Source organism: Dunckerocampus dactyliophorus, chromosome 12 (assembly GCF_027744805.1).
Source record: "Dunckerocampus dactyliophorus isolate RoL2022-P2 chromosome 12, RoL_Ddac_1.1, whole genome shotgun sequence".
NCBI classification, from domain to species: Eukaryota; Metazoa; Chordata; class Actinopteri; order Syngnathiformes; family Syngnathidae; genus Dunckerocampus; species Dunckerocampus dactyliophorus.
Window position 1 is genome coordinate 4,080,391 of NC_072830.1, and position 20,401 is coordinate 4,100,791.

General features: G+C 39.9%; 1 protein-coding gene across 1 annotated transcript in view; it reads right to left on the minus strand.

Moving 5' to 3' along the window:
- The window catches only part of LOC129190985 (protocadherin-16-like), a 111,269-nt gene extending 94,962 nt beyond the window's left edge, over positions 1–16,307 (minus strand). The window contains exons 1-2 of the mRNA XM_054793876.1: positions 16,018–16,307; positions 1,019–2,826 (exon numbers count right to left, since the gene is read on the minus strand). Of these exons, the coding sequence (XP_054649851.1) occupies positions 1,019–2,806 (1,788 nt within the window). The 5' untranslated portion in view covers positions 2,807–2,826; positions 16,018–16,307. The remainder of the gene's footprint in view (positions 1–1,018; positions 2,827–16,017) is intronic.
- Positions 16,308–20,401: the final 4,094 nt, after the last annotated feature.

Here is a 20,401-nt window from a genome sequence, read left to right on the forward strand (position 1 = left end):
TTCAGTGCATTGTGTCGTCTTGGGACATTTTTTCTCACGCTCAACCAGCCTAATTAGGGTGCCTTTTGAGAGTGAAGTGACGCTCCTTACTTTAGGTCAAGCCCAGAATTTAGAAAGAACCCTTTTGAGGTTTTTGTGGATTCATCAAGAACTTTACACTGCATCTGGTACTCCAGATGAGGTTCCATGTTGCTTATCACTTTGGCATAAAAAAAACGTGCAGACAAACCTCTGTTTTGTGCGCCCCAGTTTTCATACATTCTGGTTTAAAATATCTGCTAAAATTTTGCCTCGGTTTTCATACAATACTCCATGTAACAAACTAGTTCGACTGCCCTTTTGTGTATCACTACGCGGAATCAAGTGCCCAAACAATAACAGAAAACCAAGGTTCCACTGTAATTGTTACAAAAGCAGTCATATTTAGATGTCATTATTGTTCTTACAAACAATCCCTTGAGCAATCCAAGTTTGTATTGTTCACCCACTAATAGGGAACGTGAGTTGGGGTTAGACCGTCGTGAGACAGGTTCATTTTATCCTACCAATGATGTCTGTGAATATTCTCATTCATCCAGGTCGTTGTATTCTCAGGGCTTTGAATCAATCGCAACTGGACTGTTCAGGTTTTCTTAGAAGTTGTTTCGCCTCTCATCCGAGCAGTTCATGCTCAAAGACTAGGCGGGACAAACACTTGTCAGACTGGATAGGACAGCTCTAGTCTTGTGCAACTTGGTGCAAGATCCAATCTATTTATCCTGTAAAGGAGGCGGCATGTCCAGACAGGAATGGTTGGCTCTTTAGTAGTGTCAAATGACAATCGTTGGGATACAATGCAGTGGGGCCTCTGCCTGCCAACCATGGCCATTTGCGTGGTATCACCCTCATAAGCATTCCATTTAGATCCAATAATGGCCATGGACCCATCCCTATTGTTGCAATATAATCTTACTAACCCGTCTTGCGATGGTCTAACGTGGCTCAAGAAAGGGTTCCAATCTTTAACGAAATGTCTTACCTCCAGGATGCACGTGCCCGGAGCGGTGTCCTCGTTGATAGAGACATTGTAGAAGTTGGCGTCAAAAACAGGTTCGTTGTCGTTAATATCCTGCAGTATGATGTGGACCACCGAGGTGGACGACAGTGGTGGTTTCCCTCCGTCTGTGGCCAATATAGTTATGCTGGGGTTGGGGTTCTTTTCGTAATCCAGCTGGGAGAGAGTGGTGATAATCCCCGTGACCGTGTCTATGCTGAACCAGTCGGCGAAAGCACCTTTATCCCGAAGGATGCTGTAGCTAATATCCCCATTGGGGCCCTGATCTTTGTCCCTTGCTGTCACCTGGAGCACAAAACTCCCCGGAAACACCACTTCCGGGATGACCTGACGGTACACCTGCTGATCGAACAGCGGAGGGTTGTCATTGACGTCTGTCACCTGGATGGTGAAGGAGGATTCGGCCCGGAGAGGAGGCGTACCTGAGTCTGTCGCCATCACCCTCAGCTCATATACGTCTCTCTCCTCCCGATCAAGAATCTGGTCCACACAGACCAGATAGATGATATTGTCTTTGGTTGTCAGACCAAATTTGCCATCTCCACCTTCTAGGGACACATTGACGTTGGCGTACTCGCCGTAGTCTGGGTCTGTGACGGAGATCCGAGCTACGTACTGCCCTGGCTGCGCGCCCTCTGATATCTGAGGAGATCCATCCTCGCTGAGAAAGATGATGGTCATGGTGGGTTGGTTGTCATTATAGTCCCTGACGTGGATGGTGACAAAGGCGTTGGTCACCTCCGGGTGTGTTGCGTTATCTTGGGCTTGGACCACCAGCTCATGGACTCTCCGCATCTCAAAATCTAACGGTTTATTTAGGGTGATGACGCCAGTGTGGGGTTCTATGACAAAATAACGGTCGGGGTCGCTTTGTCTTCGGTTGATCTCATACATCACCATGCCATTGCCTCCTTCGTCTGCGTCCGTGGCAAACACCTGCAGGATGTTATTTCCTGGTTGCAGGTTCTCTGATATGATGGCATGATAGCGGCTCTGGTTGAACACAGGAGCGTTGTCGTTAATATCCTGGACTGTAATATCTAAGATCATTTGATCAGTTCTTTGAGGAGAACCACCATCAAAGGCCTCCAGGGATAGCGTATAGGTGGATCTTTTCTCTCTGTCCAGAATGGCATTGACCACCAAATCCAGATAAAGAATTTCATTGCTTCCCCTTCTGGTCTCCAAGGTGAACGCCTGACCAATGTTTCCATCCTTGATGAGGTAGCCTTGTGTGGTGAAGTGACCCCTATCTGCATCAACAGCTGGATCTAGAGGAAACCTGGTACCAATGGCTGTCTGCTCAGGAATTCTGAAAGCAGTGCGTCTTTTTGGAAACGTTGGACCGTGGTCGTTGATGTCATTCACCTTGATGTTCACTTCCACCGTCACACCTGTCATGGTAACTGCAATGAAGTTGTATCTATCCCTCAGTTCTCTGTCCAGAACCTTGGCAGTCTTAATTATTCCCGTGCTCTCGTCAATGTCCAAGTCAGTGCTCACGCTGGTTCCCTCGTGGTCAGAGATGAAGTAGAGAGATGCTGTGACACCAGGGGGAAGCCCTGCGCTTATGTCGCCAATGATGGTTCCCGCGGGCTGCTCCTCATCTAGCTGCAGATCCAGGGTTCCTTGGACCACCGCTAGAAGCTCCAGGAGCACGTAGAACATTAGCACCACCCTCCTCAACCACCAGTTGTCGCGGCGCGAAGGATCCATTGCAGACTTCCTCAAACCCTTGGCAGCTGTCTTCATTGTGTCTCCTTGCCTTAAACCTGCAGACACACACGAGGACAAGCTGAGCATCATCAACAACCTGACAGCAGCAGAAACAAAATTGATAAGTATTATTTCTGTGTTGAAATACAGAGTGAGGTACTTTGAGAAAAATAATAAACAGTACAAAAGGACTTTCCCATATGTTGAACCGGCACAAGTCCCGACCACAGGCCCACACATAAGATTTTCCTACACTTCTTACTTCACCTAATAAGTCAACACCTTGTTCCCCCTGCATCGCGCTCAGCCTGCCTTCGTAACATCAAAACCACATGCCGCAACTCACAAACTCACATCTCTTTGGCGGCTGCCACTCCATCTAATTTTAAAAAAAGGCGCATTTTTGCTGTTCACCATAGCAATAGACTCCCTTTTAGTCTGTTAGGACAGATATTGCATGGAACGTATGTGTGCGCGCTAAACACACTGTCCCTACAGGTATATGCAAATATCAGTAGTTTTAAGTGAACATATCCTTGTGTTGAAGTATTTATAGAAATGTCATTAATATTGACTTAGTAGGCATGCTTGGCAAAAGACCCACATAGCTGCTAAAGATGCAAAAATGAAGAAAATGAGCAAAGTGGAGCAACGAAGAGCATGACCATGAACAGAACCCATGCTGTGCATAGGACCCCATGATCCATGGTGTGGGGGTGTTTGCGCAAGGGGGCGGTAGGTAGCCGGTAGGGGCTGCAATGACACCACTCAGCAGAATAACAGAATTAAAACGTCAGAATTCACCCATACACCTGTCAGTCCATGTTGGTGTAATGGTACAGCTGCTGCCTTTAAAGGCAAATGGTGCGGACAAGAATGTATAGGCGACAATGCACAGGAATACAGCGGGAGACAAATAAACGCCGAGCGTTTTGTGAGGTCGGATTTTTTTGAGATGCTAATATATTCATCTTTTGAACGCAAATTGTTTTGTAAAGCCACACTCTTTACTTAACTGTCCCCAGCAACGAAACGGAACTATGTTCTTCATCACAGAAATCTGAACAGAACGGGACTTAGGAGACCAAGTGGGGGGTAAGTCGCTGTTAATGAACTACAATGCTGATGGGGATGTCATACAACTTCATGTCAAGAAATCCAAACTATCCCTTTAACCACAATAAACAAGGGATTATTTCACTCCAAAACATGAACAGTATCTAACTAACTTCTGTTTCAAGTCAAACAATCTAAAAATAGCTTTTAATTGGGTAGTGAGGTCCTAACAATGCGGTGACCACAGCTGCCCACGGGGGTGGGCATGTGATTTTTTTTTTTATGGGGGGGTGGGCTCTAAATCCATTTTTGCTTAGGGCCCTAATTTGGCCAGGGGCACCCATGTTCCTAGTTCAACAAATACTGTATCCTCACTTTTGTGGTTTAAATTTGACTGCTCGGCGGCTCCAGCTCCTCACGGCTCCACCTAGTGGTGTGACTGACACACGCGACATATCCCCTTGTGTCCCCCCCCACTACGACAGCACGGTGTGGCCATGCAGCACGTCGCATCCTCGGCGGTGACGGATGACAGGCGAGTGGAAGGGCTCCGTGAAGTCTAGCGAGCTAACTTCTTCTGGCTTTGCACCATTGCAATTAACGTCTGCTGGAAGCTGGCCAGAAATCCGGAGGGCCTTTCAGCGCCAACTTCAGAGCCTTCAGAACAAAAGATGCTAACTTTAATGTCAGCAAATAAAACATGTAATTGTTTTGACACAATGCAGGCAGGGAGTCCAAAAACAAAATGTTTGGTGCCTCTAAAGTCACACAAACGTGACACCACAAAAGATTCTCTCGTCTGATCTGCTTTTTCTTTGGCTTTCGTGTGACCTTTATTCACTAAAGGAGCACCCTCAAGAAAAGGTGCTGAGATGAACAAAACAAACAAACAACTTTTTTTTAAATCAAAGTTACTTGTTTGAACTTTAACTTCTAAGACTGGAAAGCTGAGATGCACGAGGGACATCCAACAGTGGTTCACTTATCTTTACACTTCCATGACTGTTATTAATGTTAAAACTAGCCAACTGTTTTTTTCAAATGCCTACACAGATAATAAAAGATCAGTTTGACCCTAAAACAGAATATTAGGCTCCAGAGGTGACAGCACTGGTGGTCTATCAATAAATATCATTTAGAAATGTCAATGGAGGTGAACAGATTCAATGTTTGAGGACCTTTTGCGGTCTGCTGCAGATGATACAGAAAAATAAATGTTATTGCATATTTGATGTTTACGGTAATCCTTCGTTTATGGAGGTTAATTGGTTCCAGACCAGACAATGATAAGTGAATTTCCACAAAGTAGGATTCCTTATTTATAAATGGTATATTTTCATAGTTAGAGCATAGAAAACCTGTTTATGACCTTCTAAACACATTTTTTAACATTATTAGAGCCCTCTAGACATGAAATAACACGCTTATAATAACTTTTACACTGTTATGACCCAATATAGTAGGCCAGGGGTGTCAAACTCTCCTTCAGGGTGGGCCACATCAGAGTTAAGGTTAATGTATATTTGCCTCATTTTGGCATTTTCACTTTGTAATGTTTTACCAACACACTTACATTGAAAGAAGTACAAGAGTATACATCGATTGTATAGTTTAATAATAATAATTGTGTTATTATTAAAATAATTGTTATTAAGTGTTCATTAATAAATAATTAAAAATAATACTCTTAAATTGGATTTGACAACAAAAAATAAGAACTTTTCTGTCAAAATTGACAATAAGTAGATTTTGGAAAAAAAAATAGAATACTTAATAGAATAAGTATACAGTAGACGCCCCTACAACGTAAATAATCCGTTCCGAGAACCTTTATGTTATAGGGTTTTTATGTTATACGAAGCGTAAAATACATGTAAATAGCCTAATCCGTTCCAAGATCTTCCCAAACTCACCCCTTTGGCACTTCAAAATATTCAAAGTCCACCAAATATGGTGGGCAAATATAAGAAAACGTTAGCATAAACATAGTAGAGTAACATTCCAATATAAAATAAGGTAATAAATAAGATTCCTGTAAATGAATAAAACTGAAAAACAAAAACAATCCTACCGTTCATGAGATGTCTTGATCAGGAGCGCAAGTGGAGGCAGGAAGGAGGAGGAGGACTAGCCTGAGTCGAAACGCGACTCAAAGATTCTAAGAGTCAGCTGGTCTCACAGACAAACGCACACGCACTACACGATAATGCTGTGTGCCAAATTTTAATTTGTAACTTAACTTAATTGTTTAAGTTAGTTTCAGGGCGACTACGAAGAGGAAGGAGGTTGAAGGGACAAGCCTGTCTGTCCGAAAATCAGCCAATGAGAGCGTGATGCGTCAGAAGGCGTCACCAAGTGTTAGTTTGAACTTGCACCGACTTGAGGCATTAATAAAGTTGATTGAAAAAAAAAAAGAAAAAGACTTGCACTGCCTTGACGCTTTATGTTATATGGAATTTCTTCTGTAATACGAAGCAAAAACTTTACATAAAATTCTTTATGTTCAGTGGAATTTATGTAAAAGGAGGTTTATGTTATGCGAGGTACTACTGCATTAAAGTACAAATATACAAAAATATTTTTTACAATAACATTAAAAATGCTGAATTCAATAATAAAAAATATAACTATATTTAAAAGTACAAAAAAATCTATAAAATTTATTTTAAAATATTATTTAAAAAATAATATTGAAATAATAAAATAAAATAAGTGTCTTTTTGATGTGCATTATTTCCAGGCTTTCGTAGGCCACATAAAATGAGATGGCGGGCCGAATCCAGTCCCTGGGCCTTGAGTTTGACACCTTTGTAGTTGACATAATAAGAGAAGGTAAGACATAAAAGACTCCTGCTCGTTTGTTTTGCTGTAAATGCGTTGCGGTGCTAGGGCAGAAAGTGAGGTCGGGTGTTCTGAGTTGAGTTTTATCTTGGCGTGGGTTACGGCCGCAATAGTAGCCCATGTTAGGGATTATTGCGGCTCTTGCAAGATCAATCAAACCTGCAATAAAAGCCTTTTGCTCCAGCCATCAAGTCTGGTGCTTGTGTGTCTCATCCAGCATTATAGTAACATTACTGAAACCTAGTGACCAGTGTAGAATATCACATATCATCGTAATGTTTTTGAATTCATCTTCTGAATGCCTTATATTTGTATTTTACTTCATGTAGCCATTTTTATGTAACTAATATGTAAAATGTGCTTTACTTGCTGTGTTGCTAATGCCCGCCACTTTAAGCATGTAGCAACTTTGCGAGTGCTGTTCTTGGCTAAAGCATCAGCACAGCCGGCGCTTGAAACCTTTGACAGCACTCGAACTTTCAAGTCTCCGGTATTGATTTATATTCGGCAACCCTGGGCATATTTTTTATTTTTTTTGATAAACCTTTCTGTAAAGCACAAAGGCTACGTTTCCAAGGCCAGAGTCTTTGTCAGAATGCCACAAGTGAAATAAAGCACCCTTTGCTTTGGGTAGGACCTCTGAAGCGCCAAGCAGCCTAATGGATCTAGCAGACATGCTCGGGTAATTGCACAAAAGCAGCTTTAAAGTCGGATCTAAGGTTTGTGTATGAAGCTTGGGAGGAATTTGTGTGCTAAATGTGTTACCCAGCCATGGACTCACACAGGCGCCATTACCGTTTGCACAAATGTTTACAGGTCAGTCCACCCTTTAAAAAAAAAAAACCTTTTGCACTCCAGTTTGAGCAGCATTGACTGTGAGTAAGTGAGTAAGTCAATCCCTTTGTGGCGTTCACGCTCATGTTTACTTTGCATCTTCATCTCGCTGCTTTCTAAATCCTCAGAACCGAGCTAACCGAGCCCATCCAAGGTTTCAAGGATTTCCATGCGGAGTGAAACATCTGCTTTAACACGGTGGATTTCATTGCGCTGACTGTGTCGCCTTCTCCATCATTTCCGCACGTCAGCAAACATAAGAAAATACATTTCACTCTTTCACCTTCTTCGCCTGCAAAGCGCAATCTGTCTTCCTGCAGGAGGAACAAGACAAGCACGTCTTTCCTTTTGCCAACGCTCGCAGAGGAAACACATCAGTGCTGTTACCACATTACATAATGTCTACATTAGTGCCAAGCCGTGTGCAAAGTACAATACAGTAACAACGTAAGCGGCAACAATAAACACGCAACCTTAACTGTTATTGGCTGGGTAATCCAACTCCCCTGGACGGTGCAATATCGTGAGATATTGGGTGTACAATGACGTGTGCATTATCTTTAAAATCAGCGCACACTTACATGCGGCCCAGTGTTATAAAGGCGCATGCACGCACCTCTACCGCTGCACAAAAAGACAGCAACACTCGTAAATCAATAACTTCATGTTCTGCTGTTAAATAAGCTTTAAAAACATGACAATGTCGCACATTTCTTATTACAGAAACCAAAAAGCTCCCTTTTACCCATTCACACACAGACACTGAGTTTTGCCTCATGGCCAATTGTGCAAATTATCCGATGCCCCCCAACAATCCATGCTTCTATTCAATTAACCACTTGAACTCCTATAGTCACCGGGGGCGTGGTCTACAAAAGCAAATAACCGCAGGGGCTAATCTAAAAAGCATTAGGTAAAAAAATATTGCCATTAAGCTGCGGCTGTAGGCAACCTCCAGATGTAGTTTATAGTTTTAGCAAAAAAATATGCAGTCAAACCTATCTTAACGGCCACCTGTATAGAACGGCCACCTGCCTATATCGGCCACTGAAAAATCCCCCACAGAAAATGTACGTGTTATAGACCCTGTGTGTAGCGGTCACCTGTTTAACGCGGCCAGGGGCCACCCATTTTGTATCCCTTGGTCAATATCTGACCGCATATAGCGGCCAAAATGCCGACTCAAGCAGAAGCTTCATGCACAAAGAAGTTTCGTTTTTTAAGCAATGAAGCCGTCGTGTGTAGACTTTAATTACTGAGTCCCAGTTCGACATAAAAAAGCCATCTTCTTACTTTGCAATGCCGCCCTGAAAAGATTCAATGACGGCCAAAACGGTAATCTTCCCACTTTGCAATGCCGTGAATAGATTCTAAAATAGCCAAAACACCTGAATAAAACACCCAAAATATCACTTAATTGCCGACTAATTAGAGATTAGAAGCCCATTCAATAAGAAAGGAGCGATGGTATTGTTAGTTTACGACGATCTTCGCACCTCCTCCGCACTCAATTGTTCACGCACACACCCATTCATGACTGCTTCACACGTATCCTGTACATATATCCTCACACTCGTTCACTAACATTTTTAGGTCTTGCTTTTAAAATCGTGTTTTTAAAAAAAATCAAAGATGGAAATTTGTGACGTTCTGCAGGACAGGAGCGAGCGTCCCCTGTCCTGCGCTCTTATTTGCGGGCTGTGCCTTCTCCGGGGAGGAAGAGGCAGCCGCTTCATGCCTGGTGGGCGCGCAGCTGCAGTCAATTAACATTTGTGGCGGATAAAAGGCCAGCGCCGTCGAATGTGCGGCGCTGGTTCATTGTTATTGATATTACTAGTTTCCTCACCGGAGCTGTTACCTAGATTTACCTACCTGTTTATGTGTCAACAGAGCGTTTTCCCCTACGTCTGTTGGTTTTGCTCCAGTCTTTTTGTGAATACATGTTAATATGTGCGTGCACAAATTCAAAATGGCCGCCAACCTGTCTATAGCGGCCTCTTTTGCCGTTTCCCTTCAGTGGCCGCTATAGACAGATTTGACTGTATATATATTTACATTTAAAACAAAAAAAAGCCCAGCCGTAGTAATTTTACAAGAATAAAGAATATATAAATATTAAGATATTAAGAATATATAAATATATATAAATATAAAGTATTATAATACATATTTATATTATATAAATATATATAAATATTGAGAAAAAAGTTGCAATATAACAAGAAAAAGTCGTAATTTTACAAGAATAATAATATCATAAGGAAAAATGTTATTAGCATGAAGATAAAATATATGTTTTATGTGTTTTTTTAAGAATATGTTTTTATATTTTTAAGAATATTATGAAAAACAAACAAAACAAGTTAAGTTGTCATTTTCTGAAAAATTAGTTGTGGAGAAATTTATAATGTTATGAGAATAAAGTCTAAATATTCACAGGAATTATGTGAAGAAAATCTACCAAAAAATTGAAATAGTTGGGGAAAAATATCATAAATGAAAAAAACAGCTGTAATTTTATGAGAATAAAGTCAAAATATCAAGTTTGTATTTTCAATTGAAAAATTATACTAAAACAAACTTGTAATATTATGAGGAAAAATAATGTCAATTTAGTAGCATAAAGTTAAAAATGTAAAGAAAAATTTTATTTTTTTTGTTAAATCGTTATATGAGAACCAAACAAAATAACAAAGTTAGAATAAAGTTAGACAATCATGGGAATAAAGTCAAAATATGATGGCAATAAAGTCATAATTATGAGACAAACATTTCCAAAAAAAGAAAGTGGAAATACGTCGAAAAAAAACCCAGCAGAAATTGTAAAAAAGCTGTAATTTTATGAAGATTAAGTCAAATTATTAAGAGAAAAAAAAGTCACAATTTTATGAAAATAAACTTGTAACATCAAAATAAAAACAAGGTCATTTTAGTGGCCTAAAATATTAAAGAAAAAAATTGCCTTTTTTAAAAGTCGCAATATTATGAGAAACAAACAAAACTAAATAAAGTGATAAAATAAAAATAAAATGAAATTTTAGAAAATTTAGGTTGGGGAACCTTATGGGAATAAAGATATAATATTACAAAAAGAGCAAAGCTGTATCACAAAACACAGATGCAGTTTTTCTTAAAATATGTATAACTTCTTAGCATGTTGCTTTCCAAAATGTCAACGTGGCAAAGTTGCATCCTTTCATTTTTCACTATGTGCCCCCCCCCGACCTATACTGTACATACAGTAAAACATATGGCATCATGAACAACAATAGTACGCCATACTTCAGCTCTTTCCAACAAACCAACAACAAGTTTCCAAGGGCAGACATGCTTGCACAACTTTAATCACAGCAACTAAACCACATCACCACCAAGTGAGGGAGGGATGTGGGGGGGGCTCCATGTCACCATTCCAGTCAACTCTGACTGGATTTGAGGCCGTGCCAGTCTGGCCCAGGCTCAACGGAGCCAGGATGAAAACCACAGGGAGGACGGATGGACGTGAAGATGACAAGCGTGGAGCTAAGCTAAGCTTTGAACCTGGAGGGTTTTTTTTGTTTTTTTTAAGTCAGCTGGGGGGTAAAGGACAAGAAAAGCTTCAATACGCGTGCACATCCTGGTCCTATAAAACACACCATGAGTCCACGAAAAAGGATCATCAGCGTTCCCTCAGCAAGCGTGAACGATCCAACTTCCGCCTTGTTTGGACATGGTCACAGCCGGGGGTCAAAGGTTGCTCTAAGGTCAAAACTATGTAAATATCTCTAAAAGACTTCATATTGGCCCTAACCGGGGTTCGTTTCCATTTTGTTGATACCCGTGTCCTTTCGCCTCACTTTCTTAATAATTTGTGCTAAAATACATGGAATTACTTATATTTATGTTTTTAAATGATTTTTTTAAGTAATTTTAATTTTGTTGGTACGCTGTGGGGAAAAAGCAGATGCCACCAGTTGAGAACCCCTCCCTGGGCTCCACTATCATCATTTTACCGCAGCAGGTGTGCGTTTGTACTTAATGTATGCACAAATCTCGTTGTGTTTCTTTCTGTCCCACCACAGCGTGCGCTCTTATTAGAAACCGGACACCAGGCGCGAAGAGAACAACGGCTAATGTGGGGTTAATTCCGTCTAACGTAGCAGCTGCCGTCTGGCCCAGCGTGGCATCCGTGTTCCAACGCCGTGTTTCTGCTTTAATTGGCGCTATCTTCATGAGATGTTTAGCTCATGACTAATGCATGAAGGACGAAGATGATGAGCGAACAATGGAGTTGTTTACAGAACAGATATGTGATATTTGGAATAAAACAAACCTCATGTCTGAGAGTGAGATGCACACAGAGCGTGACCTCTGTGTGCATCTCATTCTTTTTCCAAGGACCACGTTGCAGGGCGACAATTTGACTGTGATTTAAAAGTGGGTGGCGTCCAAAGAAGATGCTTTGGCTCATCCTGATGGAGCGCTTTGCACAGCACTGAGGCTTCCTGACATAATCCTTGGATCGTTATTCTTCTACACTTTGCCCAGAATCTTTCCTCTAACTCGCATTGTTCCTCCTAAAGTCCCCCAAGGCGACAAGATAATGACGGCAAATTTGTGAGACCTTTGGAAGAACATGCACGGATGTATTTTCTTTTGCTTTTGATCAGATGAGTTGTTTTTCACTTGGAGCAGAAACACAAAAGTGGCTTTTTTTGGGGGGGGGTTCAAGTAGGCTCTCCGGAGACGTCAATCAAATGCTGAGAGACAATCAGTCACACACGCGGTGTTGATACGTTACTTTTATTTGCTATTATTACAGTAATCCCACGCCACTTCAAATTTTGCGGCTTTTCACGAACATGTTTAAGAAATAGTCGCTGTTTTGTGGTTGGATACCGCCTATTATTAGTCAAAACATATGCATATTTAAGTAAATTTTGTGTATTTTTTTCATGGTTGGATAAGGCCTATTATTATTTTTTTTAAACATGCATATTTAGGCAAATTTTACACTTTTTAATGGTTGAATATGGTCTATTATTAGTCAAAAAACATGCATATTTACGCAAATTTTGCATATTTATTTTCATGGTTGGATACAGCCTATTAGTAAAAAAACATGCATATTTAAGCAAATTTTACACTTTTTAATGGTTGAATATGATCTATTATTAGTCAAAAAACATACATATTTACGCAAATTTTACACTTTTAAATGGTTGAATATGGTCTATTATTAGTCAAAAAACATGCATATTTATGCAAATTTTACACTTTTTAATGGTTGAATATGGTCTATTATTAGTCAAAAAACATGCATATTTACGCAAATTTTGCATATTTATTTTCATGGTTGGATATAGTCTATTAGTAAAAAAACATGCATATTTAAGTAAATTTTAAGTTTTTTAATGGTTGAATGGTTGGCAATCGTCAAAAAATAAGCATCTTTAAGCAAATTTTCCTTTTTTTTTTTAAGAGTTGAATATGGTCTTTTTTCGTCAAAACTCATGCATATTTTAGCAAATTTTGCGTGATTTTCCATGGTCGTATACAGCCTATTATTCAGCAAAACATATGCATATTTAAGCACATTTTACATTTTTTTTATAGTTGAATGCGGCCTTTTGTTAGTCAAAACACATGCATAACTCAGCACATTTTGTGTATTTTTTTCATGGTTAAATACGACCTATTGTTAGTCAAAATATGCACATTTAAGTAAATTTTACATATTTTTTATGGTCAAGGAAAGTACTGTACAGTGGTGATGTGCAATACCACTGATTCCGGTTTGAACATGGCGCCCTCACTCTATCACGGTTTTTCAAAAATTAATTAATAAATGATCACTATTTCGTGGTTGAATATGGACTATTATTAGTCAAAACATGCAGGTAAATTGTATGTATTCTTGGCCCAAATTAAGCATTTTCAATCATAAAAATGGCTAAATGAACAAAAATACAAATATAAGACATTCAGAAGATGTTATATGTAGTGTAATATCCCTGACGTTGTGTGACGCCTTTACAAGGTGGGGCCTGGGAAGTGACGTGTGTGTGACATCAGCTAGCTACTGTAGAGTTGCTGAGTGTTGGCATGGTTCGCAGTGTAGAGAGAGCCAGTGACTGGCCTGAGTTGTGGCTGACAGCAGCTCCTGTGTGAATGTTCACTGTGCCATTGCAGTGGTATTCTACTACACTGGCCACTAGGTGTCCAGAACGTTACACTGAGACAATAGCCACAAGGAATGCTGGCAATTAGGGAAGAGCGAGTACACCACTATCTGTATCTGTATCTGTTCACTTTTCTAAATTATCTGTATCCGTATCTGTACTCGGAGTGAGCGGGGTATAAACCGGAAGTGGGAAGTTATTATATTATTATTTCTCAAAAGCACCGTGTTCAGTACTACGTGCAAAGTTTTCCAACTGACTTTACATCACCAGCCAAGTTAGAAGCAGGCAGACGAAAAAAAAAAAAAAACACCAGCAGTTTGCGGGTCTCTCTTGTCAAATGCACCGCGTACGTAACGAAGCAAGTTTACCGAGTAACTTTAGATACGAGCTGAGCTGAGGAAAACCTAAATAAAACCCGTCCGGAGTGGAGGCAGTGACCAACGCGACACGAGCCGATTTCAACACTGTGCATACGTAGCGAAACAAGTCTACCAACTAACTTAAAATATCATACAAACCGAAACAGGGCGAAATAAAGAACGTGAGCTGGAGTGGAGCCAAGCAAGCAGAGAGTCATTGTCTGTATTGTGTCTGTGAAAGAGTGCGAGGCAAGGCTAGGTAGGGGCGGTCTCTGTGTGTGACTGGCCAATCGTGAAGCGTGAAGAGTGAATACATAAGTAGTTATCCAGTGAGCATTTTCCTTCATCACAATTACGAATAATGACGAGCTGTACTCGTCTTTATCAAGCTGTACCAGGCAAAAATGCATTACCCGTAACGGATACTCATCCCTCATCCCTACTGTCGATGCTAACGTGAGTCTACACAATGTCTTATTATCTTTAAGACGTTGTATTTTTTATTCTTATGTCAACTATGTTGGCTAGTACAAGTGTAAAAGTAACTACTGTGCTGTTATTTTTCATGACACCACATGGTGGCGCTGTTATTACAGTCAGATTTTCTTGAATTCTCTCACACAGCTCCATGCGCAAGACAGAACATCCACGGTAACTTTAGAATGATTAGCCGAATGTCTGTGAAATTTGGCACACACCTTCAGGGGACTGACAAGAACATGTGTGTAAAAGTTGAGCAGGATTGGTTGAAAAATATGGCCGCCATCAAGCAAAACGTCTTTGACTTGACAACTAATTGTCCGTAAGTCATTGAACATTTTCCTAACAAAGATCACGCTATCTGTATTACATGTATGCTAGCATGTCTTCCAAAAGATTTTGACCACAACCCATAGGGGGCGCCACAAGTGTCATTTACAGGCTGGTTTGGAGTAAATCAAAAGATGACATTGGGACAGAAGGGTACGAATGCAGCAATGATGCCCTGGCATCGCCTCAAACTACTTTATATGATTCTATTGTTGCAACATGGTTGGGCTGGAAGATTCTGGCAAAATTTGGAATCACAGAAAAGGAATTGGGAAACTATTTTTCCACAAGAAGTTCAGGGACTTGTACAGGGACTTGTACAAGAATCTTCCACTGAACACTGAGAGACCCTTAAAAAAACGAAGTTAGTTTTGTTGTGCTTTTAAGAAATGTCCAATGGCGTTTCTGCCATTCTTTGCGGGAGGTCCCGGTACCACGGCTGAATTTTTTTTTTTAACAAATGATTTCAAAGACTAAAAATAATCCATGAAGTCCCAAACATGGCACGCTGGCCCACTCCACAGTGGTGTGTTTGTGTGAATTGTTTCTCAATTTTGGGGCAAAAAAAAGAAGACTTATTGGAGAGCAACAATTGTTTTCAACACAACGGGGCTGCAAAAGTTAAGAATCTGGTGTTAAAGAGCGGAACTCCCTCACACACAGGCGGTGTGCAGCCTCGGTTGAGGCTCTGATACGAACATCTGACAGCTTAAAAGCTTCCATGAAGTGAAAAACAGGCAAATAAAGGCTTTCCAGGTTGTGTGAAAAGTGCTAACAAGCGTCCTGTGTAAAAATAAGTGTTTTTTTGCACCCTGGTTAAGAAAAAGTTAACACAAGTTACATCACTTGCAAACACCATGTGTGATGATGGAGCCCAGCTGAGATTGCTGATTTATTTACAGTAAGGACAGTGAAGCATCATGGGAGTGTGATGACACACTTTGACTGTGCAGACACGCGTGTGATCACCTGGTGTGCGTGTTTTTGTGTTATGTTACAAAGGCAGTGGGTGTAAAAATGACAATATCTGCCCGTGCAGGCACAAAGAGAACAGTTTTGCTCGTATGAGGTTTAGTGAGTGTCTCCTCTGGAGGAACCTCCACCACATGGAGGTAATTAAGGTCACCCTAACATTGGGAACACCTCTCAACAGTGCACCGACATGGATGAGAAAGTGACTTACATTCATGTGTTTCTCTCAAGTCCGCAAACAAAAGTCCTCTCAGTGCTTCCCAGTGACGAGCAAAGTGAAAGTTGCATCCATCTTCATGTATCCTCAGCAGGAGGACTCACTCACTCTCTCTTCTGGAGCTTCACACTTTTGCACAATCTCCCGCCTGCGAGGCTGTGAACTTTCTCCTCAGGCTTGTCAATGGGACTGCAAACTTGGGAGAAGTTCCTCAAGAGGTGTTTTTCCAGAAGATGCGCATCCACTGCGTTGTTGTTAAGTCAACGTTGCTGCTGCTGCTGCTGCTCGGCTGCACGCTGACTGCAAGCAAAGCGAGTCCGGCCAAGCCGAGGACTTGCCCCCCCCCCCAAAAAATGTAATATATTCAACATGTGACGGAGTGCAGCCTCCTTCTCTTCCTCCTCCTCCTCCTTGCAGGGCTGCACTCTGCTGCCACCATGCTTTGCAAAATGGAACTGTGCATTGTAGACGATGACTAGACCGGGGGTGTCCAAACGTTTGCCCTCCAGCGAGGGCCACACAGTGAAAAATGGAAGGATGCAACTTTGCCACGAAGGAGCTATATATATTTCGAGAAAAAACTGCATCTCAGCTTTGTCATATGGGTTAAAAAGTATCAAGCTCTTTTTTTTCACATTTTTGCTGTTTTTTTAATTTTCTGATTATGTCTACTTTCTTAAATAAACTTTGTAAATTTTCTTTTTGTAATGATTATTATTACTTTAGTCCCATCATATTGCGACTTTTTCCCCAACATAATTTGCCAAAAATGACCCCTTTATTTTGTCTTGTTTGTTTCTCGTAATATTAGGACTTTCTTTCTTTAATATTTCAACACTATGCTACTGAAGCTACATTATTTTTCCTCCTAATATTACAAGTTTTTTTTATGAAAATTGCGTGTTTGTCTTGTTTTTGTCTTGATATTTTGACTTTATTTTTGTAAATGTTCTTGTCATTATTATGACTTTATTCCCATAATATTTTGATTTTATTTTCGTAACATGATAACCTTTTCCACAACCTAATTTTCCAAAAATTGCATTTATATTGTTGAGCTTGTTTCTCATACTAATACGACTTAAAAAAAAACTTTTTTTCTTTAATATTTCAACTCTATGCTACTGAAATATTTTTCCTCATAATATTACAAATTTATTCTCGTAAAATTGCACCTTTTTTGTCATTAAATTACAACTTTTTTCTCTTATAAAATTACAGCTTTTTTCATTTCTGCTGCTGCTGTTGTTGTTTTTTTCCATTTTCATCTATTTCAAATTTCTTCTTGTAAATTTTCTTCTCGTAATTATGACTTTATTCTCATAATGCTTTGACTTTATTCTCATAACATTAAAGATGCACAATATCTTTTTTTCAAACCAATACCAATAACTTTCTGATAACTTTTTCATAGCTACTTTTTTTATTTAGATTGACAGTATCTGCAGTTTGTGCACACCTGGAGGTAAGAAGGACTTGATCAAATTAGGATGTGACCAACTGCTCCTGTTGATTTGTCCTAATCAAATATCATGACATCACTACTACCACATCACTACAGTCAGGAGAACCAGAGTATAGAGGGGAGGGAGCCACCTGCTGTGTCCCAGCACAGTGCACAATATTCGGACAAATGCTCTAGCCGGTGTACCGCTATGGAGGTCAGGAGAACCGGCGTATAGAGCGGGAAGAGCCACCTGGCGTGGTCCTGCAAGGTGCACTGTATTCGGGCACACGCTCCAAGCAGCCAGTGTGACACCACTGGGGTTTCTGGTATCTGAGCTATTTTGCATGGATTTATCGGTATGACGTCATAATTCCCTCATATTGGCCCGATAATTATCGGACTTGTACCCCTACATACTGTAACATAACAACTTTTGCCAAACATGACAACTTTATTTCTTGTTTTGTTTGTTTCTCATAATATCACAACTGTTTTTTTTTTATATTTTAAATTTATGCTACTAAAATGACGTAATTTCTCCTCATAATATTACAACATCCCGCAACCCTCTTGAGAATTAAGCGGCACAAAAAATGGATGAATGGATGGAACATTACAACGTTATTCTCATAAAATTATGACTTTTTTCGTTACTTGTTAGAGTACTACGTTTTTTCTCTTACATGTTTTGACATTAAATTATCACGGATTTGTACATTTTGAATTTTTTTTTTTTGTTTTCTTGTTAAATTATATTTTGAGAATGTGTTGCAGGCCAATAAAAAAATCAGGCTGCAAATGACCCCTGGGCCACACTTTGGACACCCCTGGTCTAAACATATATCACAAGGCCATGATTAGAATGCTGACTTTTGAATGACATGGTCAAATGGGTATTACTCTATGTTCATTATTATAGCTCTACTATGTATGTAATATTTTAATATGTGAATAAATCGCGGAGTCAAAATATTAAAAACTATTTTTACTTCAGTCCCTAAGCGTACCTAATGTTGTGGCCAGTGAGCGATACATGTTAGCAATTATATAATTCTATAATATTTGGGAATTAATTGTGAGTCAATTCAGTTTTTTAAAAATGCAAAAATTGAACCCCAGAATTTTAATTTTTAAAATATTTTTTAATAGATAATTATGTTATTGTTATTGTTTTTTCAGTATATTATTTCTCTGATGTACTGCACGGTGGTTGGTGTTCAAGTGCTTTATAAATAACATTTTTAAAAATATATATCAGTATAATAGACTTTTCCTTTTATATTTAAATAATTCGATTTTTTGGTTATTATTGACATTATTTACTTCCAATATGTTCTGATTGTTTTGCAGGAATCACATAGCTTTCACACTTTCTTATAAAGGGGTGTGAAAGTACAGTATGTCTCCTTGCCTTAAAAAAGGTATAAAGTTTCAAAATAATGCTTTAGAACGCTGACATTTCTTGACCTTGAATGCTTCTTATTTCTTCATTTCTGCCAGAAAAAAACATTATAAAGTCTTCTTAATGTGTTCATCAAAGCAATAAATGATGTATTTAGAGTTTGACTGTGATGCTCAACCTTCCATTCACCTTCTTGCAACTCAACAAATGATGCAAACCTCACTATTACACACACACGCGGGCACACACACACACACACAGTGTGTTGCGCCTGAGGCTGTACCAGCCTCCACAAAGAGACAAGGTTTTCCTCCACCTGTGTCAGCTCCCAGGAGCGTGACTGCTGCGCTCCCTCGTCACGTTCACAAAGGTTTTATCAGGGCAGAGGCGTCACTTTGCATCCAAATCGCTCACAGAATTGCTGCTTTTGGAATTTCAGACTAGACTGGAAATAGGTTTTTTTGCTTAAAAGTTTTGCTTAAACTCAACTAAACCTTTTTTTTTCTTATCTGACCCAGTTCTCTTTCCCAGGACTCGCTCCGTGAAGTCACCAATGCGTTCCAGTGCTGGCGGGCAGTCATGATTACTGTGACAACACACACACACACACACTATTAGCACAAAGCTACACTATTTCCTACGTTTTCATGTCACTTTTCTTGATTTAGTAGGATTTAGTCCTAAAAGTACTGCAGTGTAAATGTAACTAAACATCAGCACCGTGGTTGATTGAAAAAAATCATGTGCCAGTTCCACTTCCAGTCCCTTAGGTGGCGATAATGCTATTATTTTGCATCTGCTGGAACTGATGGGTCACTGCCCTGTTAGGCCCCAATGTTAGAAGACTGTAACCATGCAAAGTGAAAACTGACAGCCTCATGTGCACCAAAATTTGGCTTGTTGCTTTCAACATGCACCGACCCTCGACAAAGTTTCTAACTACGGTGTAACCTTGGTTAGCGTCATGAATTCGTTCCAGACAGTCCGACTTTAACCAAAACGTACTCTAACCAAATCAATTTTTCCCATAAGAAATAATGTGAATCCAATAAATTCTTTCCAGAAAGCCAAAAATGTGAACACAAACCATTAGCAAGCTGCTATCAAGGACATTTTGTCATAAAAATACATTAGCCGTTCTCACGCAGTGCATTATCACAACAAGACGCGCACCATATTGTACAGGAACCGGAAAACGTAGAGCGAGGCCAAATTACGCTAACCGCCGCATATGCTAACCGAGGTTCCACTATATTTAAGATACTCGCAAAACAATGATCAAAAGATAACCTCTACTAACAAACTGTGATAAAACATTCCATCTAACTAAATAGCTCGTAAACTAACTACCGATGATCAACACGTCAACCTTTACAACAACCATGACTGACTACCTAACCGCTACCTAACCAAGTAACTGCTGTTAACAAAACATTACAACTACCTTTCATCCTAACCAGCAATGATCAAAACATAACCTCTACTAAGCAACTGACCAGCTAACTAACCAACTATCTGTGATTCAAACA